At 37.2% G+C, this 28,000-nt stretch overlaps 1 protein-coding gene across 1 annotated transcript in view; it reads right to left on the bottom strand.

Moving 5' to 3' along the window:
- Positions 1-28,000, bottom strand: part of COL21A1 (collagen type XXI alpha 1 chain) — a 104,010-nt gene that overhangs the window by 47,290 nt on the left and 28,720 nt on the right. The window contains exons 3-12 of the mRNA XM_062572912.1: positions 27,031-27,582; positions 23,206-23,374; positions 22,879-23,095; positions 20,500-20,673; positions 18,144-18,221; positions 15,697-15,705; positions 14,053-14,136; positions 11,681-11,743; positions 2,002-2,055; positions 1,059-1,112 (exon numbers count right to left, since the gene is read on the bottom strand). Of these exons, the coding sequence (XP_062428896.1) occupies positions 1,059-1,112; positions 2,002-2,055; positions 11,681-11,743; positions 14,053-14,136; positions 15,697-15,705; positions 18,144-18,221; positions 20,500-20,673; positions 22,879-23,095; positions 23,206-23,374; positions 27,031-27,582 (1,454 nt within the window). The remainder of the gene's footprint in view (positions 1-1,058; positions 1,113-2,001; positions 2,056-11,680; positions 11,744-14,052; positions 14,137-15,696; positions 15,706-18,143; positions 18,222-20,499; positions 20,674-22,878; positions 23,096-23,205; positions 23,375-27,030; positions 27,583-28,000) is intronic.

Below are 28,000 nucleotides of genomic sequence, written 5' to 3'. Positions count from 1 at the left end.
AGTTTTCTAAAAACGTGGTGGAAGCCCCTTTTCTGGCACATTTTAAACAAGGCTGGACTAAACATTAGGAAATATTCCATCTGTCAAAACCCTGCATTGCCAGGAGAATAGTGGTTTTCTTCATCACCAGCATCTTACTCTCTGCACAGGGCGCAGTACTGACTGATCAGTTAGATTAAAGTAAATTCCCTAAAGCACCAGAACACATAAGCACATTTTTCAGTTTTAATCATGCATTTGAGAATTCTGCTGCACAGTGAAGAATTTAAGGACCTGCTTTTAGAGTTAGGAATTTCAGAGGAAGGAAATTCTACAGTAAAATTTGGTTGGAAAACAAGTGTTCATTTTACAAAGAACAAACAAAACACAAGCTTGTATCAAAATGAACTTTATATTTTTCTAAATATACTCTCCAAAGGGCAAAAGTGTAAGAGAGCATGAGAGAAGAGTGGGCACAGATATTCACATATCAGGAGACCTGCCAGTAGCCACTGGCTGGTTTATTCACTGTGTATGTGGGAGATCCAGATTCAAGTTTATCCTGATTACCAGAAGGGACTTATATATGAGCTTACACATCTGTCTTCCATGCAAATTTTTCCACAGAACACTCTGTTTTCAATCAGTCAGTATTTTTTTGATAAAAAATGCCATCCAAAAATTCTTACCTAGCTCATCTGGATGCTCATTAATGAGAAAAAGGGTAAAAAGAGATAGAAAGTAACCATTCTGACAGATGTTTGTATCATGCTTCCAGGTACCCATATTTAGATATGCTTTCTAAATATAAATTATTCAGTGCAATAAAGGTGTTACTGGCAGTGCTAAAGCCTATATAAACTTTATTAAATAAAGCAGACCAGATTCAGAACTGAAATAACATTCTAAATTTAGAATTCTTATACCCTCTTTATCACCTTTTCAGTAAACAACTTTCACAGAAGGTTCACGTGGAAATATTGACTATTAATTGTACCAATCAAAAATGATAAGAATATAATCTTTTTTTCTTTTCCTCCTTTTCTTTTTTATTTATTTCATTTATTTATTTATTTTACCTTAGCCCCATCTTTCCCTGGCTCTCCCTTGATACCCGGTAACCCACGTGGTCCCTAAGAGAGAAAAAATGAAAAATAGCTTCAAATACTAATACATTTTGAGAAGGAATGAGACCACAAATACAATATATACAAATATAAGTACATGACACAGAGACTGATGTGTCATTGGCCGGTCACAACATTTTTGTAGCTGGATACAAAAGCAGAACCAGGCACAAGATGTATACAGGATGTGTAAGGCATGTTGTTATAATCCATGACCTGGGAACACCAAAGCACTTCTTTGCTCTGAGGACCATACTGGGAAAGAAGGAGGTCACGCAGTCTCCATTAATCCAGAGATGTCCCTTTCCTTTCAAATGTCCATCAGACAGTCTTCATGTACATGCGGTTGCAGGCCAGCCCTCAGCCCCAGCATGTTCTCAGAGCTTTACTTCAAGACATTAACTAGTCTATGACTATCCAGCCATACAGGATCAAGGCACGTAGAAGGTACAGCAAAATTTTGCATTAAGTGTCCCAAAAAAGGCTGCTAAATTATGAAGAAAGCAAAAAAAGAAAAAAAATAAAGTTCACCTCAGGCAATCTGGGCTTTCTCTGAAACGCTCTGGATGAGTGAATTGTAGGAACCATGACATAGCATCAGATCACATTTATCAACTCAGCGAAGAGCAGAAGGAACTGCTGCTCCCCGGCAGGATCAGGATGCCCATGCCCATGCCCAGTCCAGCTCACACAGGCCTTGGCTAGCAGTGATCGGATCTCTCCATCTCATCGGAAGCCAAGGCCGTCGAGCACCAAAGCGACCCCCCAGGCGCCATCCCTGACGTCCCACCACCCCCAGAGCCCTGCTCATGCTCCACACCTCAACTCTCAGTGACGAACACTGGAAATGAGGAGCGAGTTCACAGGATTTGTCTCGGATGAAACAGGAACTTACTTGAACCCCTGGCGTCCCTGGGATACCTGGATTTCCTGCTGATCCTTGATAACCCTAACAAAAGGAAATGAAGACTTGTAACTATTCATAAGTTATATTCACAAATTTCCACTATCTATTTAAGGAAAAAAAAAAAAACAATCCTTCCAGTTATTAGAGAACTTTTGTCATACTCTGTCATTTTAGGGCACAAAATTTTCAACATTGCTATCATAATCTTATATTTGAGATTTACATTTCAGCTGTCTGAAGCTTTCATTTCTGCATCTGAAATCTGCAGCCTCCAGACTTTATGCAAAGTGGGTTTTTTCAGGCAATAAGAAAAATCCGTTATTTTGGAATTGTTACATGAGAACGTAACAAAGATATTGTTTCACTCCCCGTTGTAAGAAAAGAACAAATTGACCCACATACTTTTTTTTTTCTGTCTCCGCAAAAATAGCTAAAGAATGCCAGGGCTTTTAAAGGCTTATTCCTAGGTACAGAAATAAGCTTTAACAAACAACGTATGTTCTAATACATTATGCAGCTAGTTTTATAATATCTTTAAATAATAAAAATTCCATTCTGAATACCAAGAACTTAGCTACAAACTTAAAGGTATGTAACAGGCTATGTGAGTGAAAAAATAATTTGAATCACTGGGACTAGGAAAAAGAAACAACTCACGAATTAAGATCAGAATTTCAGGAACCCTCTACCAGAAATCAACATTGGCAGAACAAGAAAACCTTGACCCAAAATATATGTTCGAGCAGGTCTTGTTTGCAGACTTGCATACAATGAGTATTCATCTTTGCAGTGAGCAAAGATTGCCATTTTTCTGTGCAAAGTTAGCAATGTTTTAGAGGAACACTTTAATATAGGGAGATAAGTGAAGAATAGGGGGGGGTTACCTAACTCCAGCAATACATATGTGATTCCAAAGGACAAAATGAGCTACAAAGAGGGTTTTTTGTGAAAAGATGCAAAACAAGAAAAGGAATTGTCCCCACAAAAAATGTCTACAAAATTCTGAAGCTATTTGGCTCAGACCCTTCAACAGGCAGCTCAAACTAAATGGAAACTTTATTTCATTAGATAAATCCCATAAAATGGACTATCCAGTTTCATTTGATTTTGATTTGATCCAAAAGAATTAATAATCCCATTTAAAAATGAGTTTTCAGTCTTAAAATAAAAAAGTACAAAATTTAATGGGGAGATTTCCACACTAGTACAAGGAGATAACAGTACTATTTTATAAACAAGGCAACTTGCATGTGTGATTTGTTCTTTCTATCAGACTGGACAGGGAATAATAAACAGAGCTAAAACCATTTGCTGGGTTAGATACAAGATGGTGCCTGCCATGCCCCCCTCCCAAGAGACGTCCGAGCAGATGCCCGAAGCAGATGCCAGCTGGTTAAGTTTAGCATAGAAGTAAACAGAATTCTAGGTCTCTGTCATACATGGATCCTATATCAAGCATTTCACTTTTAGTGCCCAAGGCAGTTCCAGCAAAATCAGTTTAGCTGTAAATGCAGTAGCATTCCCAGCTTGCTTATATGTCTTCTTTGTAGCTGAAACAATTCACCAAGCCAAAAATACCTTTAAAAATTCATCCATTTCTGCTCCAAAAAAAGCAAAAAGTTTGTACAACTTCCTGTAGGATATAGACCTATATAAATAAAACTTTATTTCACATTTCAGATCTCTGAAATGCAATTTCCCTTCCTTTTCCTTCTTATTGAGCAGCAGCAGAAAGAGAGGAGGATAATTTCCTGGATGAACTGAATTTCAAAATTCAACATATGAATGGAGGATGGCAGAATAGATTTTGGGCTACAAAACTGTATATTTGGCTCAAAGCTAGATCTCGTAATGTGATTTCGGAGCAAATCAAACACTGTCAGTGTGCTTGTGAAATGGAAAGCTGGAACAGAGAAGATTCGAAAGGAAATTCACTGAAATTTCAGAAAATGAGAATCAACATCTGACAGAAATAACCTGTTTTGACAAACTGAAAACTTTTATAAATGCTGACAACCCACTTGCAAAAAACTGATCACCTCTTTGCAGATTACCCCTTTGTCAGACTATCAAACAGGAGCAGTGTATTACTTCATTACTATCCATTCACATGGCTTCCTTCTGCTCCCACACATTAACCTTAATTATATGGTTATCCGTCACTCTCTTGATTTAGAAATACTTACATCCTAAATGACAGTGGTCTTTTGCCGTACAAATTTTCAGCCTCTATTCTTTTTCTTTATAGTAAATACAGATTATGGCCTCTTTCCTTAACCTCAAAGCCCGCAGCAAAGGTAGGTACACGACAGATCCCTCCATGACCAGCTGTGCTATAGCAAACATTTTTCGTAAAAGGGAAAGAAGCGGAAATTCCCTTTTCATTTCACATAGAGCCAGTTTGGGACTGTAAATTCACTTTCAGATAATGTGAAATCATTAAATTTGTCACCAAATAGATTTTTTAAAATTTTTATTTGTGCTTGGTCTTCTCTCATGAACTCTTCAGTCATACAAATGGTGAAAAAGTGTTATAGTTAACCCTGAGTCTGCTCCTCAGTTCTAGATCCAGCTGCCTACATTTTAGACACATAGACACCTATGCAGTGCTAGAGGATATTGTCACAAAATTTGTGGGAGGCATTCACCCATCTGAAGCAGCAGCTGGAGGCAAGACAGAGCACCCTACAGCATATAAAATGACACTGGATGCCTATACTTAGGCAACTGAATCCCATCCCTTTGGGGGATATATTATTTAAGTATCTGTTGGCTAATATAGGAACTTGGACACCTAGTACATGTGTACACATGTAAACACCAAAGGTATGTGTCTTAAACTGGATCCCACCTATAACGTCTCATAATGTTAGTGATAAACAGGAAGACACTGAGATGCTTAGTTTTGTACCAGTTGGCCAGAAAAATATAAAAAGTAATTTGGATATTTGAATAAAATGACAATAATCTGCAAATAACTGAAAAAAATGTAAGAATTATTTAGGCCAAAGAAATTATATAAAGAGCATAGACAGCTTAGCAATACTAACATAGACAGTGAAATAGGAGCATAACTGGAAAATGGATGTCAGTTTACCTGTAGGGGAAAAAACTCAGCAAGAAGGACATATGACAAGTAATAATTCCAAAGAACTTTAGGTGCAATAGTAGATTAAAACTCAGAAGTATATCTTCTTTTCCCCTGCATGGCTAAGGGTGGAAATTCAGACAGCATTCACGGGTGCATCACATCAGAGAAATACAAAAGAAAAGCAGAGGAGATCCTGGCAGCGCAGCACTGGTTGCTCTGCCCACTTCCTTACCGAAAAGCTGTTGGATTCTCTGACCAACACACACAAATGATCCAGGGATGACAGCAGGACTATTTGGGCAAGACTTACAAGGAAAAAGTATACAAACTGAATTTGGCTAGGAAATAACCAAGGATCAACAGTAACAGTCTAAAGATATTTAAAGATTGCAAACACCAAGTAAACAGAACTATTTAGGTTGATGTAACTAAGTGTAATGGAATTTAACTGAAAGAAAATTTTGACTTGATGTTAGGAAAACACAGAGGGGGCTTAAACTGTGAAACAGTCTCTTGTGGAAAACACCTAGTACATTGACACACAACTGTCTAATGCATAAAAAGAGAAGCTTTTAATACCTTTTTACAAAATACAATACACTTTCAAGGTGAGAAAGTCATACAGCTATTCACCATATACCCATAACTCAAATTCAGTCATGGTATAACCTTAATCCTCATTGGCAATACTCCTATAGCAAATAAAATTATTTATGTGAGGCAACAGAAATGTTAGGAAGTATCTGATGTATTTGAATTAAGTGTTTTAGCCTTTATCTGAGAAGCCGTTTATCATCTGATTTCTTTGCCTTAGGTTCTGCTTCCTTCTTTTCTCAAGGAGTTTTTCTCCTTTCTCTCCGCAAAAACCCTCCCTAGTACTTTTCCATGCTTGCAGTCATCTGCCTACAGCTCTTCTTTTTTTCCTGCCCTCTGGACACGCTGAACAGCCAGCTGGTCCTCTGTTTGGACCACATGCCCTCCCCATTTCTCCAGGGTTTTCTTAAACTTTACAGTTCCACTGGTAACTCATGAGACCAAACGACACGTCATCTCCTCTCTCCTCCCTGTCTTACATAGGAGGGCCCCAGTAACAGGACTTCTCGTGTTCATCTACTTCCAGAGGGTAGCAGGACTGTCCCTGCAGTGAAGACCTTACACCTACAGATATTAAAACATGGAAATGAAGGGCAGATTCAGTGCTGATCACAAAGCTAACTAAATGCAGCTTTTATCCTCCTTCCTCCAGGGGAGACTTCTGACCAAAGATTTGCTATCACATGAAGATTACTATGGTACAGAAAATAGTTGCCCATAGCCCTGGGGTTTCTTGGCCTGTTTAACTCTTCAGTCCCCTTGATTGCACCTCCTTCCACTGGCCGTTCCACTACGGGCCACAGCTTTGATAGCTCAGCTCTGCCAGCACCGTGCGTTCGCTGAGCCTGACGTTGAGCGACAAGCATCTGCATGGGTTCAAAAAGCACACTGAAGAAAAACCCCATCAAGATTATTAAATACAAGGCCATGAAGTACGGCTTCAGAAGTTTTTTTCCAGAATAACGAGCACCATTTTACAGTTGTGTTTGTCAAAGTTTCCTGAGAAATGTAGCTGCAGAGTTTTTATCAACTTAAGTCACCACATAGATCCTCCAGTGGCCACAGGCAGTGTATATGTGAAGCTATTACCTGTTCTATTTTCAAGAGCACTGTTGGAATGACTGGCCACTATACAAAGTTCATGATAAAAGATTCAATCTTCATTCAGTAAACAAATGCTAATAAATGCTAGGTAGTTCAGCTGTAAAAGTATCCTATAGTTTTCTTTTTTAAAAAAAGAAATATTGGAATAACCCAAAATTATTTTATTATGTGATACTTCTGATATCTTATTAACTGTCCATCTGGACATATCAGTAAAGTCAGTCTCATCAGATTATTTTAAACTATTTATTTCTTACAGACACTGTAAAGACAAGGCAAATAGTTCTAAACTTTCTTGAATGAATCTAGATGGTATACTGGAAAATTCCCAGATTTGTCAACCATGTGGTTCAAAACTGACAAATATTTTTGTTCAAAGTTCAAAACTGACAATTATTTTTCATTTCTTTCAACAAACTGATAACCTATCACCTTTATTAACCACAAGGGATTGCTTCACTCTTTTTTTTTTTTTTTTTTTTTCCTCCTAAGCTAGAGTTTTTCTCCAGTATGTCTAAAGTATTTGGAATAAAAAATGGCTCTGTGACCACACATTGAGGCTGCTAAGTATTCTCTGGGCCAGTAAACACTCCAGCTGCTTCTTTCTGATGAATAATGCCCATTAAAATAAGGTCCAACCAAGATCCAAATACTATTTTTACCCTCATCCTTACTTACCAGTGCTATTTCTGCTGACAAAACAATTTAATCATTCAAGATCAGGACTGCCATTTATGATTATGAGGAAAAGTATTTTTTATTAAACTTCTCATTTCTGTACTTTTCTCCAGTTATTTTTAACAGATCCTTTGTGTATATATCAGAGCATGCAAAATAAACAGAGCTGATGATTAAAGCACAGAAAGGTCTAAAATCAAAACTATTTTTTAACTTAAGAAATGTATGACTTTGAGTCATGTTTTTATTCATTTTCTCTAAATATTACAGCAAACGACTTTACTCAAGGAACAAGTAAAACATGGAGAACAATTATTTTATGGTAATATTGAACATATTCATGGCAGTTGGTTTGAATTTTTCCAGACTAAGACTAACTTTAAGTGTTAAAACCATCTAGCAAGCCCATGAGCAATAAACTATTTTTTTTTTATTTTTGGCTTTAAAAATCAGTTACATATAGTAACATAAAATGCATGATTAAAACCTTTCGCAGAGAGAGAAGTATTTTCTTGAGCAGTTATCCTGTTCAAAGAAAATGAATACCAGATAGGCAAACTGGAATAAGTTTAGAGAACATAAAAATGTGTTTGGGAACAGAAAAGACTGACTTTCCAGGAAAAGCTTTCCATGCAAAAGCCACTTGACCAAACAACGCTGACTACAGACAGCTACCTATGAGCCTGTTGCACTATCTGAATTGACGGCTTGCTTTTCAGAGTTCCCCAAGGGCATATAGCTAAACAGACTAAAATGAGTGAAGTTATCTCAAACAAGGAAAATCACTGCTGGCATAGATAAAGTGTAAGTACTGTTAGCCAAAAAAAAAAAAAAAAAAAAAAAAAAAAGAAAGAAAGAAAGAAAAAGAAAAAAGAAAAAAGAAAAAAGAAAAAAGAAAGAAAACTTAGAGAGGAAAAGACAGAGGGAGGAATCTGTTTTCCTACACTGTGTATGTAAAGGGTCTCCCATCGTTCATGGCTAAAAACTAGACTGGAAAGCAGTCAAGAATCTACTGTAAGGAACAAAAATATACTGGCCAGAGCTGCAGATGATCTAATAGGTTTGCAATTATATCCTTACAAAGAACAAGTGCAAAACGCCACATTTGAGTGTTCAAACAGATAAGTCAGCTGATAAAACTAAAGGATTTAACTGCAATCCTTCAAAAAAGTTTAACTTCTGTTCAGTGAAGTTTAACCTTTAAGTTTAATCTTTCAGTTTCTCCACTAGCAGGGCGTGTTGCTTCTATTCTAATTGCTTGAGATACTTCTATTAATCTTTTCCATGTTCACCGAGTGCCCATCTTTGCACATTATGACTCACTTGCAGGGAAAAAAACACACACAACTGTCAGATTAAAAAGCTACAGAAAGATTACAGAATCAACTTATTTCTCCTCTGAGATACACGGCGTTATAAATTTTAGTGCTTATAGGAGGATGTGTGGCATTGAAGTGGAAATCTGTTTTCATGAAAGTATGAAAAAGTCATGACAGATTCCTTCGAAAACAATTCTGATTGCATCTTACTGGATGCTTTGAAAATAAAGTATTTATCTCCTCTTTAAGAAGGGGTATGGAAACTGATATCTCTTTACAAATACCTAGGCGATTCTGGCTTCACCAATGGCTACACAATATCATTTTATTTTTCACAGCATCAAAGTTAGCTAGGTTAAACACAGTTCTGCTACGCTTATCCATACTGCTGCTCCACTTGCAGCGTTCCTCATGGTGGAGCTGTGATGCACAACGTCTCCCCTGCACGGCCTGGCTGAGGTAGCTTGTCCATCTCCCTCTCTACAGAAGAACTGTTCTGATCTTCCAAAGTTTAAACAACTGAATAAAAAGAGTTATTCTGATTGGATCACACTTCCCTCGCTCAGTTTCCACCTTGTCCTGTTTTAAAACCTATGTTTTCATGATTGTCTAGAATCAGCACATTGTATATAGCACTGGCAATCTCAAGTCAAAGACAGCTATCTCTATTTCTGGTTCCAAAAAAGCTTTCAAGACAATGGCCATCAAAATCTGACGACACAGAAGCAGAAGAGTAAAAATTCGGAGACCACACATTTTACAGAATGGAGACAGAATTATACATAGGGCCATAATGGCCAGGTCTCAATATACCAAGCTCTATCTTTTAAAAGAGTAATTTATTTTTTTGTAGAAATAACTAAATTCCCTGATTCTAGCTGCTAATTTTTTCCCCTCAAAGAAACTGTGCTTTCAAAAGGAACCACTACAGTCAAATCAACCATCTGCTGTCCATAAGAAAAGGCCAAAATGTAACTAAGCAACAAAATAAGAGAAATATGAACATTTTATAACGTGCAGCATGGAGCTCTCTCTAGCTGACAATATTTATTACCCTTACAACATACACACTTCCAAGTAAGTATCAATCTCACTGTTTCCATCTTTAGCTGACAGAAACAGAGTGCACTAAAAATTCTTAACAAAAATATACTGTTAGGTGTTTTCATTAAGCCATGAAAATTGACAGCAAGAGCAACATGCTACAGGCTCTACTAACACTGAGAAGCAAGCACAGATTTGGGAAAGACTCGTGATTAGTTACAATATCCTCATCAATCTTTCCAAAGGACAGAACAATTACTAAAACAGAGAATGAAGTAGAAAGACCCAGTCTAGCTTTTTGGTTCCCTTCTCCGAAGTCTGTTTGGTTTGTCAAGCTTGATAAAATAGCCCAAAACAAGAGAACCCTGCTAAGTGTCACCAAAAACCACAGCATTTTACTTCCCTCCTCCCCCATTATCCAATGTCTCTTGCCTAAAGGATTTTGTCTTCTCTGCACACATCCACTTAAATTTTTTAGTGTTTTGGGTCATCTTGTTCTCTGCACATATCCATTTAGATTTTTAGTGTTTTGGGTCATCTTGTGCAGGTGCCTCTTACAAAGCATGGACAGAGCACTTCTAAAGAATGATTCATCATGGCCAAAGACCAGACATGTGCAGTTACTTGCTCATACTGTATTTTTTTTTTTTTAGCTATCTAATGTTGGGTAAGATAAAAACATTCTAGGGATTCAAGCATATGATTTACTCCTTAAAATAAAAACAAAAGGTCCACGCTAAATTAACAGTTTGTAGCAAGTGCATGCACTTTTCTTTCCCTCTTTTTGGTACGAAGTGCTCGGCAGAGAAATTGTCCTCTCTTCCCAACTGTCTTCCATTTTTTTCTTTTTTTTTTAATAAAATGACACAGCTTAGTAAGTAGTAAGGCACATCAGGGGCCACACTGCTGTGACAGAAACATCAGTGGTGACGTTCACATCTCAGCCGTTGGCTTGCCCTCCTCCTGCACGCTGGCGGCACGCGCGCAGTGCTGCCGCGGGAGCTCGGGAGCTGCAGGTCTTTGCCCAGCTTTGCCCAGCACAGGAGCCTGGGTGTCAACAGCTTAGCAGCTTCCGAAGATTTTAAAATAAAAATGTAGACTATTCTTACGTATGCATTTATTTTATTACAGTTTTATCACAATAAAAAAATGTTAGTCACAAAGACCAATCGAGCCATCGCCAAATTTGTCATTTTTATTTTAGGGATGTCTGTTATTCATCCACTTTCTCTCAGTCTTTACCATTCATATGAATGAACTATCAGTTTAAAAAGTAATCTAGGGTGACAGAAAAATGCAGACATTTTTATGACGTATGTTTTAACATATAATGTGTAGAACTGCAAAATATTTGCATGTTAAACATTGTGTATGTATATCTATATATTTTTATTGATTATTGCTATAGGACTCAGACCACAAGAAATTAAATGAACCAAACCTAAACATAAGATGCAATTCCTAAAACAAAATAGACAGGATTTTTCCTGTCCTAAACAGCTTCCTAAATCAAAAAATCTAAGCATTAAAGATCGCAAGTCATAAGGTGATAACTGCTGCTAAATGACACAAAGACCAAGAGCAGCAAGCATACTGTTTTCTGCTTTACAACAGCACCTAAACTCATGCTATCATATTTACAATATTTTTAATTGAAATAAAGATATTGTTATTAACATATTCATAGACTAGTTACATTTAGATAGCTCTTAAACAATATTCACAGTTTCACAGAATGGCAAGAATCATCTGAATTTGAGAATCTGATATGCATGGTACATGACCTTCCTCCTGTTAGTTTACATTTACAATATATGACTAAGTTTTTAGTACTCACAGGCTTACCATCTGGACCAGGCTGTCCAGGATAACCATGATTCCCGGGCTGCCCAGGGTCACCCTGCAGGGATATAATATGTTAATGCAAAAAGGATACAAAAAAGCAGTTTAACATTAGCATAGTCTAACCTTAATCCTAATCCTAATCTTAATACAAATATTGGCTGCAAAGCCAGATACCTGCCACTGTTCTTACAGCAAAAAAGCAACGGATCTTGTAACCTCTGCCTGGGAAAATCCTCCCTCGCTCCTTGGGCAGGACGTGGAGACACAGGCCCACGCGCAGGGTCTCCTTGCAGAGGAGGCCCTTTACCTCACGTGCTTTCAAGGTTTTCAGCATCCTCAACAAGAGAAGTAAAAACAGATGAAAAATTCTCTATTAAAACCCTAGCAGTTCTCTTCTGAACATAACTTCCATCTCTTTACCAAGGATTTGGCTGAGTCTAGTTCTTAGAGCCAAAACACGAGGAAAGCAAGAGTCGGGATTAAAACCTGTTAATAACAAACTCCTCCTCCCACATTTATTGCTGTTTTTTTTTTAAAAAGTATTGCTTTGTAATTCTTATGAGAAGGTCTTTGCAATTCTTTTGGTAGCCTTTGTTACGACCGCACAAAGGCAAAATAAAACTTAGTTCCCCAGATATCATGTTTATGGTAAGAACATAACTTTCTACTCAGTATATCCTCTTAGTGCATTTACGTCATCTCTGTTTATTTTACCGAAGGACTTGATTTGGGCCCTACAAAATCCAACAAGACTTGACTCATAAAAGCCTTTTACTTCTACAGGAACTTTAAGCCTGCTCCTCAGCCCGACCCATTAGCAAGCTCTCAGCTCCGTCACAACTTCAGAGTTATCACGGCCAGGGGGGACTTCAGAAGGGAAACACCAGGCTGACTTTTGGGTTGACTGTGAAAAAACATCTTTTCATACGCAAACCACAGATGTGTTAGAATGAATGAAATGGGAAAGAAATAATGTCTCTTTACACAACTCACAACTCACACAGCATAAGCTGTTACCATTTGCAAAAATTAATAATAAGTTATCTAGAATTATAAATGTCCAAATTAGAGACCAGCTTTGATATGCATGAAACTAAATACTCAGTATCTACACTATTTAGTGTTATAGCCCGTGATTTTAAAAAGTTAGTTTAAAAAATTACTTGTTTTTGTAAATTACTTTAATTGAATTAATTTTATTGTACTGTATTAATATTACTAATACACAAATTATGTTTAAACATATAAGGCTGCAAAGTCTGTTATACAGAAGTTAAGATATTCTGTAACTAAGATAACCTATGCAATCCTAAATTGTCTTCCTTTTCACTCGTTCTGCAGTCTTGTAACTTAGGCAATATCTTGTCACCTGTCTTATCTAGTTAGTCCAAAACAAATATTATACTGCAATGCAATTGAGAGATTGCTTATTAAGCAGGTATCTAATTTAAACTGTATAGATCACCTTAATTCTGACACTTCCTAAGCTTTTATGCTTTATAGGGTGGGCTGTAGAATATTTTTGATGAGTACCTTCTTCTCCCTCCCTCTTTTTCTCTAATGTGCTAAAGAAGAAAAAAAAGTTTTTAAAAAATCCACTACATGAAATAATAATGATCTCCATCATTTGGTTTCCAATTCCTTGGTTAGAGACACCTTTATCATTACAGCAGAAAGTCCTTTAAGCCGAGGTAGCTGCAGCATAATTGTTAAATATTATATTAATAGTTTTGATTTTTTTATTGTAAACATTTGCTTAATGAAGGATAAATTGGAGTTTTCCTGTCAGTTTTTAGAAGGCATGCTAGTAGTTGTGGACAGCCTGCTCATCATAAATACTGGAGAGGGAACTATGGTAAATACTAGAGATCTGAGTGAGCCACATTCGAGATCTGAGACCTAAGTCCCATCCTCATTTTAGGCTTTTAATCCTTCACCAGCACTGAAGGGAGATCATAGAAATCAGATCAGCCTAGGGTGGAATTCTCTCAGTAAGTATTTACTCTATTATTAAACAAAGAGAAAAATCTGAATTAAATGACTAATTTATTAGCAAACCATTTCATTATCATGCAAATACTGCAAGATCATTTGCTGAGTAAGTACACAGAAACACAATTTTACATTGTATAAATATAACGAGATTACATTAATGAGCAGTTTCTTTAAAAGTTAAAAGTTGTATTTGTGTTATCATATGGCATTAAAACTGGCCTGTAAGGATACTAACCACTATTCTGATCCACTGCGTTTAATGGTGTGAGTGGTCCCCTCGTTTTTAACCCACATGACCACGGCTGTCAACATAACACTTGAGCAACAATAAAAGCACTATATGTTTAATAAGAAAGACTAGAAACTTACTTTGGGGCCTGGAGGTCCTTGTTTTCCTGGCGGGCATATGCAGGGGGCAGGCGTTGAGCCTACATCACTAGGACCATTCATGCACTACCAAGAGTGAGACCAACCATCAATACACACGCCAAAAAGTTCAACAAATGCACCATTATACCAAGTTGATCTTCCTTAGCTTGCACAGGTCCTGGCTTTCACATATTTGTTCTGCTGGACCTTCTGCTTATCTGAATATCTCCCCCTCAACAACTTTCCAAGCACGAATTCATCACTTTACCCAGAAGAAAAATAAATAAATAATTAAGTAACTCTGATGGATTGATTTCTGAAACAGGCTTTGTTCTTTGTTCCACAAATATTTTGTCAAATTCTTTGACAGTTTTCAATCTGCCAATATGCAAAGCCGTTCTCCTAAACTAAGGGATAGTCATTTGTAGGATGATCAATAATGCAAATACCACTATTTAAAACTTTAAAAAGGGCCTAATAAATGTTACTCAGAGCAAACTGACCATGGCTGGTAGGGAGATTAGCACATTATCACCTGGGACAAGTCTGGAAAGTACTCAAAGCCCAGGTGTCCCAACTCCTGGACAAGTGTCCCAACCACCAAGCTACTTGAGAAACAAGGGACACGTCTGCTACTCCCACGCGCTCCCACCAGCCCCCAAACCCAGCCAGGCAGCTGCCTCTCCCCCCCAAAGAGCAATCGTGGATCTAACTCCAGACTATGCTTCTTAGCAAACAGCAGTAGCAATAAACCTTGGCACACTGTGTCTTCCTCCACAGATTTTTTTTTTTTTTTTGAAGGATCTACTTCCCTCCACAGACATCACAAGAAATCTGGGCATTTTATCAAGGTCTGTGGGTTTGGAGGGGAGTGCTGAGGAGAAAACTACTAAGGACAGGGGACTGGAGTCCCTTTGCCCAGGGTCAGGCACCCAAAATTTAGGTGCATCTGGACTGAATGTATATGCCAAAGTTGGATTCACTGAATCCTCTTTCACACAGTAAGTGCTCAGAGCTATGTGAAGGCTGAAATTTAAGAATCCAGGGTGTGGAGAAGCAGATTTTGTAATTATCAAATTCACTTTCCTTAACATTTTACTCAGATTTTCTATGAAAATGCAGTCATTTTGCAATCTTCTCTGAATGCAATGCTTTCTCAGGGTGAGATGAGTGTTCAAAATACAAGTCCATGTTTTCATTGCAACAGCACCAAGCATGAGTGGAGTTTGGACCAGAGTGGCTAAGGGAACTATCACATTAAGCCTTCATATTAACTCCCATTCAGGGAGCTCCCATTCACATGATGCAGGAACAGCTACCTGACTGTGCATATCCCCATTCATTTTGCAACAGCATCCAGCCCTGCAAATAAGAGCAATTGAATTGAACTGGGAAAAAAAAAAAAAAAAAAAAAAAAAAAAAAAAAAAAGCCATTTATTCTAACAAACATGGGTTTCTTCAAAAAGCCAGTTTTGAATTTGCCTATTGACTTGTGTTCAATTAATGGAATTCTAGTATTTTTAAGTTTAGCAAATGTATGTCCACTTTTTAAAATAGAGCATATGTTCCCTACAATAACAATAAGTTTATATAAAGTCAAATACTACCTTAAACTGAGTTTGAGCAGTTTAGGATTGAGCCTACCTCTCCATTCTGAAACAAGAAGAAACATAGTTTAAGAGTATAGCAACATTTGTAACAAACAAAATCCATTTATTTGCAAATACTACTAAAATCACTCATAAATTTGGGGTTGTAACTGTCAAGCAACTATAACTCAAAATTCCACACTTTCTCAAATTCATGTGCAGTTGCTATCAAAGCCAATGAATTTTACTATCATTTAAGAGTTTTTCAACAGGAGCTGCCAGTAGCAATTTTAAACGGAAATGACAAAACTAGTATTAAAACTAAATGATGTAAGTATTTATACACTGTATGTTTATATTTGTGTCAAGCTTTTTGCCAAGAGTAATTTCTCATCAAAAAAACATCCTCTGCTTACTCATTCATGTCCAAGAATGTGCCATAACATGACAAAACAGAAAAGATGCAAAAAAATGTAAATGTAAGAAATGTATCAAAATGTTACAAAATGTTCTGATCTCAGCCTGAACGCAGCCTGCAGGAAAACTCGTGTCGACACAGAGGCAAGGCTGGCCTCTTCCTCACTTGCTTCCCTGTACGAGTGCATAAGACTCCACTATAAACTGAAGCGGGATTTCTGGTATCTGCAATATCGCAGAACAACGTGTCCCCAAATATTTCAGCACGCCAACCTTGAAATTGTCTTACTTAATCAGTTAGCAACCACCAACACCCGCTCCATATACAGGAGGTTTCTGATGCAAACAGTCACCACAGACTTCATTCACAGCCAGCTCCTCTATCTTAGAGGAGCTACATCTTAGGCAGCCTCCAGAGGTTATTTTTCTCCATGGTTTGTACAGGGAGCTTAAACCAACTCTGCACCCAGGTACCCCAGGTAGCAGGGATGAATTCAGGCCACTGTTAGCACATTCAAGCCCTGCTTAGCTTTAAAACTCTGACACAAACACAGTCCCATGGAATACAACCACAAAGCATATATACCTTGCTGTTGCATCACCTCCTCGGAGAACATCCAACATTTTTTATTTTCTGAAGGAATCCAGAATTTTCATGGGTGAAATTTATATATTTAATTTATAACAGCAAGTGAAATTGAATTGGCAAAATCAACCTCTTTGCTCTAACCTCTTGCCCAAGCACAGAGAATGCAAAATACGACGGGGTTTTGAGTGTTTCCTTTCTATATCCCGAATTTCTTTTCATTTGTTTACTTTCTGTATCCTACTCATATTTTGTAAAGTGTAAGAAGATATGTGGAGCAGCTAAACAGCCAATACTAACTTTACTTCAGGAAGTAAAGCCAACTATACACCGCGTTCCCACATCCATCAGCTCCTGAAACACACAGTCAGCTTTCACGACAGCTAATAATCTAGCTACATAGTTGCCGCTTAAATTAAACTTCCAGGTTTTGAAAAAAGTAGATCTTAATAGGGGTGCTACACTCTACGGGGGCTACTGCTACAGCCAAACCAGCCCTCGTTAAATAGAAGGCAGACACATTGGCTCTGGAGCTGTATAAGGGATCTTGGGCAAAGAACCAACTATCTGGATGCTGAAGACTCACAGGTTCTGCTGTCAAGCAAAATCACCCTAATAATAGACCAAATCAAAACAAGCAAAATACGGTCTTACACACTAGGGCACTGGTGTCTGATTACCTTTAACTCTGTTCTTTTCAGAGACTACATAAAGGATGGCATTTTCAAGGCAACTGTACACACAAAACACCTCTTTGTTTGTATTTTGAAAAGGGAGTTGAATGCTTTCAAAAATCTGTTCACACGTCTTTTACATTTCATTGAATAATTATCTCTAAACACAAGGGCAAGGAGAGGGCCAAAGCAGCCCCTTAAGCTTCCTAATTATGTACAAACTGGACTGGATTTCAGTTCTGTATTATCCAAAACATATTTTATGAAGTCTTGGCATCATTTCAGTCAATGGAAGTTTTAACATAGACTTCAGCATAGGTACTTATGAGAGGAAAACCTAACTTAAAAGATAGTTCTGCTGGTTACATAAAAAAAATCTCAGATTGAATGACCTCCTGGTGAGCATCAATACACTGGTGAATATATTAGATAAGCTAAATTATATTTAAAGTATTTTATAATTATAACCTGGTTATTTGATTAATTTATAAAGTTTGAAGTCCTGAATCTGTGACATAAAATTCTGAGATTCTTCTTTTCTGTTGTCAAATTTACACCATCAAATATCTACATTTACATCAAAGCCTGCTATGCTACCTATGTCAGAAAAAAAAAGATTTAAAAATATGTTTGTGCAAAAACAAGGCTGAAAACAGACAAGTTCTATGTCACTTGAATGATATCGCATGGGTAAAAAAGCATTTGTTTGCAGCAGCTGAATCAGTGTAGTGTTATGTATTTTAAGAACTCATTATTAAGTTAGCTTTAAACAGTGATTTGAAAAAAAAGCCAGGTAATCCTCAAAAGTTCATCTATCATACTCACAAATCCTGGGATCTCACAGACTGTTTCTCGGTTATTTTGCTCTGGGTCACAGTAGATCCGCAGTTTTTGTAAATCAAACTATAATTCAAAACACAAAAAAACTTTTTTTAGAAAGTGTTAAAAGTCTAACATGAAGTAAATTTAAATGATATCATTCTTAAATTATATAACCCTTGGGCATAAAAGAAAATGAATGAGAAACCACAAAGTAATAGAAACTGGAAGCTCTGTGAGTCCAGTACAGTTAAGAAGCAATGAAAGATGTAGAAGCAGTTTTATTCAGGCTACTCACAATGAAATTACATGGTCTATAATAAAATTATTTAACGGAAAATAATCAATCCAAGATTTTGCTTTCTGAAACGATGGAATTACTGCCCCAAATCTTTGACAATAAGTCAGAACATGCACAGCACAAATAACACTGGTTGCCAATATCATTAGGAGACAGTTACAACCCCACAGGCAAAATCTAAATACCTAAATAATCCTGGAAAGATGTTTCTACACCAAGCAGTCTGCACTGGATGTAAAGTTAATAAATTTTGATCAAGTAACAAAAAGCGTCCCTGATGCTTGGAAGGATCTAGCTCAGAGTTCAGATGTAAAACCTAAAATTTTGAAAAGCAGACAATAAAAACATTGGCTCCAGGTGAGTAAAAGTTGTGCCATTCTGGTCTGTCACTGTACACCAGAAAAATGAAACTCAGCTGCAGTCAATGCGTCTAGTAGGAGACTACCGTGACTGAGGAGAAGAAAGTCCGATATTCCTACGGGAAATCTCAGGACACAAGCTTGACTAGTGGAGGGGGTGAGGGGAAGACACAGCATGTGGAGTCTGTTAATATCAGCCGTCCGAGGAGTTTAAATTGGCAAATTTAAAATGTCTTAGCTACAATTCACAAAACCTAGGTACATGCATAAGTTTATCATCACTGCGCTGGAAAGCGCTTCAGCCTAAGTACGAGCCTAACTGCTTGGAGAACACTTGCAAATTATCACTGGAAAACATCTGACCCAGCGGACATGAAGACAACTGAAATTTCACTAGTTTCTGAAGAATTTTTTTTTCCTTTTCTTAATTGCAAATTGGCTTCTCTACTTTATTGTGAAATCTGACTCTTGTATCATTCTTCATATCCCACTCCGACTGTTTTTTTTCTTAATGGATTTCAAACTACCTTGTCACTGAAAGGTGTTATGCAGATTCATTAAAATATTTCTCTATAATAATAGTTTAAATAGATATATTTTGGCAAAGTTTGACTGTTAATGTGGCTTACTGCACATGTCACAAAGTCTGAGAAACTGCAGAAAGAAAATACCTTTTTTAGATTATAGAAATCATCTGGAAATATAAAATTGCTCCCTGTTGTAGATTTTCTACTTTGATTCCAGGCCACTACCAAAAGCGAATCTTTAACAATTCCACATTCCTAAAATGTTTTCATTTTTATTTCAGATAAAATGTCCTGGTCATAACATTCCTTAACTGAGAAACAGAATTACTGGGAATCTAAAAAAGTCCCATTTCTGCAGCTAACTGAGAGAGGGAAAAAAAACAAGAAACACCACCAACGAAAAGCAGCCTAAAACCCTAGAATGTACAAAGCTATTAAAAGGCAGCATATGGGATAATTCTGTGCCGACAAAAACGACGTATGAGATGGTTCATTATCATTCTGAACTCTCTACTTGCCTTGAAACAAATGCCTGAAGCTTTCAAAATGCCTATAAATAATGCCTGTTCAAGTAATTCAGTATTTCTCAGCATTGCCTCCATGACTCTCAGGCTAATTAGCAATGTCGTTACTATGGTGCTATAAATAAATCGTAAGAAATTAAAACAAGGAAATTATCTATTTAGCAAACATCTGGATCGGTGTAAATGCTGTAGTCTTTATCGCTCGCACCTGCTCGCACAGCGCGACGTTTTTACCAGCTTTTCGGTGGCCGCGTACAGCCGAGGGCAAAGGGAGTTCGAGGCGCCGCGGCACAGAGGAGACCCCGCGTGCGCCGTTCGCAGGGTCTCCTCCAGCACACCCCCTGCCTTCAGATACCGTTCCCCAAATTCAGGGGGCTGCACGGCATGAAATTAGTGCTGCAGCAAAAACCGGCGCCCTGGACTTAGCGAGACCAGTCGGGCAATCGACTCCTGATGGCTCCTGGCTTTTGGAGAAAGATATTTGCTTCCTTTCCCATTAATTACTGAAATGCTACATATTCAGTGTCCACCCACAGTAAATCAGAAGAGTAAGTTCAGGAAAACAGAAGGCTCCAATGGAAATGTTAGCCTGCAGCAGAATTTCTGGAGCAGTCTGATACTGAAATTACTGTGTTTTTAGTGTATGCTTACCTGTACGGTTTCCTCCTTCCCAGAATACTTTCCAATTTGGGTTAGGCCACTGATGTAAATACCTAAAACGGGATGCAATGGCTCCGTTTCAATTTCTTGATCATCTATATATAAGGTTACAAACTCTTCTGTTACTAAGAGACGAATTTGATGCCAGCCTTCATCAAACAATGTCTAAGAAAAGTGAAGAAAACAGAAATGCTTGAAACAAAGTGTCTTCAATTTTAACTACCGTAAAACTTCATTTCAACTCTTAACCTGCCTGGTAATGGTAGAGATGATCAGCATTTCTGGCTTTGATATGCCAAAAAACAAAAATCAAATAGGCAAAATAAGTATTAGTCAAGAAATTCTGTATAATATTTAGTCACTATTTCAGGATTTTTTTAAACTGGTATAGATTTTTCAGCCTATGGTCCTGAATATATTGAAACCTCTATCTGTTCTCCAGCAGTGGCACAGTGTTTCATGCAGTTTAGACCTTCAATCACAGCGAAACGTTACTTGAAAATCTTTCTACCCAATCTGTTATGAAAAAATCTTAAATTAATCATGACAGTAGCAGAAAGAACCACAAATGTTACAATGAAAGAATCAAGTACCACATTTATCTCAAAGAACTTGAACTATTTAAAGAGCTATTAATAAGATTTGGTCTAAACAAACAGCCTAGCTTGTTTCTATAGGTAACAGAGAACAAGGGATACCTTTAGAGAAATATTCATCCCGTTTTCCTTAGGAATGAAATTCAGCATGGAAAGGAATGCCACCTCCTTGAACCTATCCACTAATTTTAAAAAAAACAATCTAGCTATTTAGTCCTGATACTTTTATATAGCTAAATTGAATTGAGATTAATCCCACACTAGACTGATGCCCAAGAGTAGCTGAAACATACACCTCCTAGTACGTTTTATATTTTTGTCACCTTTTGTAGGCATAATCAGAAATTAATCTCACTTCCTTTACTAGTTAGTTCACAGCCTCAGATAAGATCTCTGCCCCCATGTTATTTTTATTTGTAGACTGCGATTTTATGTATTTACAGTGGCCCTTATTACAAGATAAAAATAAACAGCAAAGCAGAATATAGAACATTTCCGTTTTCCTAACTGAGTAGATGTGATAAATAATCATAAATGTTCGACAAAGAGGTTCATTAAAGGATTAACAATATTCATTAATGTGTTTAGAGGCATGCAGCCCTAAAAAGGGCGAAGAAATATGATTCTGTATAATAATAAATCTAAGCATGGAGAAACAGGACAGAAAAGAAACAAAGTCTTCTTTGCGGGCTGAAGTTCATGGGTATCTGGCACTGCAGGAATAAAACTGATTTTTCACTTTGGCTGCCAAAACCAATTAAACAATTTCAGACTGATTTGAAACCAAAATTTCTCATGATTTCCAGTAAATCAAATTAAACACTTTGCTTGTTCCAAAAAAAGATTTCATTTCAAAAAATATTAAAGGCAGAAGCAATTTGTAAAGAAAAAGTAAAATTCCCCAGAAAACTAGAAACTGCTTGGAACACTAAGTATTCTAGGGGTAAATTTTTCTCATGCTTTTTTTTTTGTTGTTGTTGAAGTCTGCCTTCTGATTTCACTTAAAAAATACTCTCTAAAGCAGGAAGGGGAAACTCCAGGCTCTTACTCCTGTGCTGCTGTATTCCCATGCTGCTGCTACAAATACAAGAGTAGAGACATACATTCCCCTTCCCTCTGTGGCTGCCCCGTATGTGGGATAATCTTTCTTACGGAGTTGACTATTTCACTGAAAATTCCTGAAAGAAGATAGAAACGGAACTTTCAGATTACATTCTGAGGAAAACCAAAATGGTCTAGGCAAACAAGGGAATCTCTCTGTCCATGGAGACAGGCTGAGAAAAATAATTGGCTGAAAGGAATTTCTATTCAACAGAGAACGGGACAAACCTCTTGTAAGCCACTAACTTCTCTTCCAAAGAAGAAAGTCACTTCTTTCATTATGCATTTTTTCCTCCTTTTATGTATGTTTAAAGAATTTAGAAGCTTAATAAAACTCTCTCCAAAAACGGAATTTTTTGATTCACGTTTTCTGGTCTCCGTACCAAAGGCAGAAGATACTTTTCAACCAATGCATCTGTTGAGAACTGAGCTGTGTGCCACAACTCTACCTCATCTTCACAACTACCTGCTGGACACTGCTGGATAGAAAGCACCCGTGAGGCACCTACATGGATGAACTCCGTGGACACTCAGGAAAAATGGATGAAATTCCCAGCCCCTATTCTGAGATGCCTAAGCAGCCAAGCACGAGACCACACATTTTTAAAAAAACGCAAAGGACAAAGGAAAAATGTGTACAAGTATTGCAGCCGGATGTGGAGCTCCTCCTTACCTTCACACGAGGCGCGTCAAAAGTAATAACCTGCGTTCCATTTATTAAACTTGTTGTTGTGAACGACAGCGTTTTCTCTTCTCCATTAACAGTGACTGCTATCTGTGGTCTCTTATCCAGACTTAGGATTCTCCACAAATCCCACGTCTTTTTTACTTTAAATCTTTGAGTGGAAACAAACACATATGATGGAGGCAGACCTTCTGGAAACACATTCCTAAGGGAGAAGGAAGGAGGGTGAAAGAAAAAGACCACAGTTGTAGTCTGCCACACTTTAAACGATAAAAATGTTACAAAATTTAGAATCATATTTTTAAAGTTAAATACCTTGTCAATTCGGACAGGTCAACACGTGAGGTTATTTCATAAGCTTTTGCATTAGTAGTTGGTATTTGAATTCTCTTTTTAACCTTTTTCTTCACACCTAATCCTAGCAGAATGTCAAATCCTTTTTCATCTCGAGCTGCCACTGGAATTCTCGTTGGACATACAGACTCTGCAAAGCAATAAATGCAATTGTAGTTCAAAACATAACTAAAACTTTCAAAAAAGTAACCCCCACATGCCTATTGTTTTGTAGCTGACTTTTAAGAAAGAACTGCCGGTTAATACAGCAAAAGAGAAGGGATATGCAGAATCCTTAAGAAGCAAGAAGTGAGAATATTGAGATGTGTTTTTCTGCAATTAGATTCATATACTACTATGAATTGTGGCTAGCTGCAGTATTACAATATAAAATATGGGCTTGAATTTCTAAACACACGTGGTCTCAAAATGCCACAAAGCTATAGCTGTTAACTTTCTGGATGCACTAATGATTTGGCTTAATTCAGCCTCCCAACTATGAAATCACACCGAAAGCGGAAAAAGATAAAATTATTTACAACTTTTTTTTTTTCATCTTTTTTCACTCAAGATGGACTCTAATGTATTTTGGCTATTATATTGTAATCCACCTAAAGCTATCCACACTGGACAAATACCATGTGACGTATTTTCTGTGGAAAGTAAAGTTTGCTGAATGTTATCTCTGTTCAATTCTTTTTACACAAAAACAATACTAGGCAGTGGACCTAAATTCCTTAAAAAAAAAAGAAGAAGAAGAAGAAGAAGAAGAGAGGGAGAAAGAGAATGAAACTAAATGCTAAAGCCAACATTATATTAAAGTAATAAATCAACAAAAAGAAAGCAAACAACTTCTCATTTTGTTAAAATTACGTAAGCTGTTTACAGTAAATACATTTTCACCATTCATTTTCCACTGTTTCTACAGAAAAGTCTCAGCTCAGAGAGAGGATGAGGTTAGGAATACATCCAAAGAAGGGGTGGAGGGTTCTCTCATCTCCATGTGGAGCAGCCACACGCTGGAAAACTCACATTTCAGTGCCAGGGAATTACCACGGATGGTCTAAACTGGCTGCTCTGTACTAAATGTGCAACACTGCCCCTCTCCCCTTTCCAGCCCAGTCAGCAACAGTCAGACGCTACCCCTGCTCTGGAGAAGGGGAGGCAGGATACCCCAGCTGAGAAAACTCGGCTAAGGGTCCGCCCAAGCCGGCCGTGGTGGGAACGGGTAGTGCATCCCAGGGGGACATGTCAGGAACAAGAAGCTTCTGCCCAACTATTTTGGACTTCAGCTTCTTATGGACATACAAGGTGAGAGGTGTGCCACAAATGCACACTCTCCATATATACTAGCTAATGCAGATACATCTTTGATCTTATTTTTGGAACCTGCTTTTGAGAAACAGACAGATTGCCTTCCCTTGGTCTTCAGTAGGGTTTTCTCTTCCTCTTCTCAAAGTGTCATCTGACCCCCAAATTTAAAAGGTATTGCAAATTGCCTGTCTTGTTCTACAAGTAAAGAACTGCAAGAATTTGCCCTGTCTACGTTATGGAAAATAAAATATCTACCTTATGAATGCTACATATAAATAAGAAAATACAAAGCTCAATGTAACTTTTCCACTTACTCACATCAAAACACAGATGTAGGATTTAAGTCAGCATACTTCTGAAATTAAGTAGTGATAATACTTTATTTTTTCAGGTTTCTTTAATGTAAATAATAAAAGGCACGTGCAACAATATCAGAAGAATATTTTCAAAACTCACTTATTTCAAAGCTGAGTAATGGTCATGTTGCCATTAAGATGCATTAAAAACACTCATGCACATTGAGAGTCAAGGCAAGAATCTTTCTTCAGTTACAGTATTAGAAATTTGGTGTAACATCCCCAAAAATGCAGAAACAGGATCACTTGATGTGAGAGGCATTATTCTGGATTAATGCCAAAATAGTACTTCCAACCTAATGCAAATATGCATGAGTAAAATTATACATTGCGAAACCCTGAATTACATAAAATATTCACTATAAGGTAGATCTTCTTTGGGGCTCCTGGACCATCTTCTGGCAGGACTGTTTGATCATAAATGTCTGAGCCATTACACAGGATGCAGAAGTCATTGACAAAATTAAGAACTAGGTTAAGTCTCCAGTCAGCATTATCAGTCATAGCAAATCTCTACACCAACAACTAGTTTCTTTTTGGTATCTTTATATAGATTTTTTATACTTTATTTTTCCTTCTGGAATTCTGATGTGAAATCGCATTATCTAATAACCAAGCCACAACTACAAAACCTTCAGAAGTTCAACACGGTTGATGATAGCCCATTCATTGATGCTTTGTCCTTACGGAACTTCCTCTCCTGAGTCAAAATGAAACTTAACAATGGGCATAAAATAATCCATCACTCAGATATGGAATTTCCAGCTTACTAGGCTTTGAGTTCACCCGTTAAAGACGTTGTAGTTAGAAACAAGGCTGCCAGTTGGCTCTGACTGCTCTTTGCGAGAGGCATCTCAGACTGCTAACGCTAGGAAAGAGCAGGACGTAAGAGAATGGAAGCCAAGGGTCACTTAAAGTAAAACAGTAAGTACATTTAAAACAAATAAAAAGAAGCCCTATTTTGTATATGTCATCAACCTTCACAGTTTACTGCTGGAAGATGCAAGTCAAATACCGCAGCTGAATTTTAAAGGATTCTTGTTAGCTTTATTCTGAAAGCAAGAAATTCATCTTGATGAAATACAATGTCACTTCTTCTAAACTTTATTTAAAGAAATTATTGTGTTTATTTGGGGAAATTTCTCCCTACATGAGACATTATTAAAGAACTTAACTGCATTTAGCTGATTTCAGTTTTGGATTGGCTTCACTTTACTATATCAGCTTCAAGGAATTACTACAATTTTTGTTAAGTGTATCAAGAAATAAACACTATTAACCTCAACATAAATATCACCATCATTTTTCGATCAAGTCCATGCTCAAAGTGAGAACAAATGAAAACTACTCTTCACTCCTTCAAGTACAGGAATGTGGTACAACTGAAACAGGATTTGCATCAATTCTTGGTAATAAAACAGGTACAAGACAACACTGATACGTACATATACACTGTAGAACAGAGTCCTTCTGAGTGATGCATTTGCTAGAATTTTTTAGATGGGAAAGTTATTGCTTCACAAAGTTATCAAAAATTCAGTGCAGTAATGCTGTTAGCATTCTAAAACTAGAAAGTCAAGTTTACAATGTTGATCTTGGCTAATTCTTTCAAAAAAGATCGTAACAGCTTGTTACAATTCCAGGCACTTTTGCCAAGAGTCTTTCTTCTGGGTTTTTAAACACATACTAGCTGAAGAACGGCTGTGTATAATGATAAGTTATCCTCCCAATTGTCAAGAAGAAATGATGAACTGTGTGTTATTGTGGATAAGTATCAACAGTACCTGGGAAAAGCGCTAAAGTAAGCCCTATATTCTCAGTGCTGTGAGAATTGCTCAACTGTTTCAAGTTTCTAAACATCGTTAATGTAAAAAAATTGCGACTTAGGACAAACTTCCACACACTGAAATTAAACACATATTGTGTTAACAAACCATATCTTTCCCAAATATACCTCTTTGTTTTAACACAGAAACTAAAATTTTGGGGGGATTCCCACAAAGAAGATCAAAATCAAGACGTTGTCATAGTAAAACTTCCCAAGTGCCTCAGGTTCCCAAACAGGTCTGTTTGTGAAATATGGGTACAGCACTACATACTCCAACCTTTCAAAAATATTTTATGATCATTTGCTTACCTTCACAGAGTTTCTGCTTAATGACTTCTTTAATTCTTGATATCGCAATGTAATCTTCAACATAGAATACATAAGTTGATGAAGGCTTGTTGGCGATAGCTTTAAGTTCATCCTCTTCAATTTCTGAGCCAACACCAATAGCAAATAAAGTGATTTTATTTTTTCTTGCTTCTGCTGCTGCATCTTTGACTTCATCTTGAGACTTCCCATCAGTGAGAACAACTGCTATTTTTGTTAAAAATCTTGAAGATTTTGCAAAAAGATGGTCATAGGCAAACTGAATAGCTCTTCCTGTTTTTGTATTTCCTCCTAAGTAATGTATGGAGTCCATTTCCCTGATTAGATTTTCGGTGGATTCATGAGTTCCTAGGGGAATTTCAAGTACAGGATAATCACTGTACTGGACAACTCCAACTTGAATAAACTTTGGCCCTATGTCAAAATTTCGTGTAATATTGACAAGCCATTTTTTGATTATTTCAAAGTTTTCTGGACCAACACTGTAAGAGCCATCTAAGATAAACACTAAATCTGCTGGAGCAGTTCTGCAACCTGAAAAACACAAATAAAACCATTATTTTAATGAACTCGTCCATTGCAGGAAATTGTTTTTCATATCAATTACTGATTATGTTGGAGTCTGTATCCACAAATATGTTGTACATTCCATTAAAAAAAAACAGCTGAGTTTATCAGCAAAAACAAGATTGTTTCACTAAGCCACACAGCTTCAGCTCAGTATCTGAAAACCATACCATCTTCTGTTTTTTACATTATCACCAGCAACAACTATGAAAAATTTTGGAATTCTATTCTTTAACTGGCAATTACATTTCATGCAAGCAGCAGGGAGGGATACATTTTTGTTTTTTCCCTATCTCTATTTGGCTGCAGAGGTGATAAACACAAAACTTGTTTTTGTTAGCAAACCAAGCGCAGTGGGGAGGAATGCCGTAATCTAGATGATCCA

The sequence above is a fragment of the Rhea pennata genome, chromosome 3 (assembly GCF_028389875.1).
Source record: "Rhea pennata isolate bPtePen1 chromosome 3, bPtePen1.pri, whole genome shotgun sequence".
NCBI classification, from domain to species: Eukaryota; Metazoa; Chordata; class Aves; order Rheiformes; family Rheidae; genus Rhea; species Rhea pennata.
Note: the sequence above shows the minus strand (reverse complement) of the source record. Positions and strands in the feature narration are given on the sequence as shown.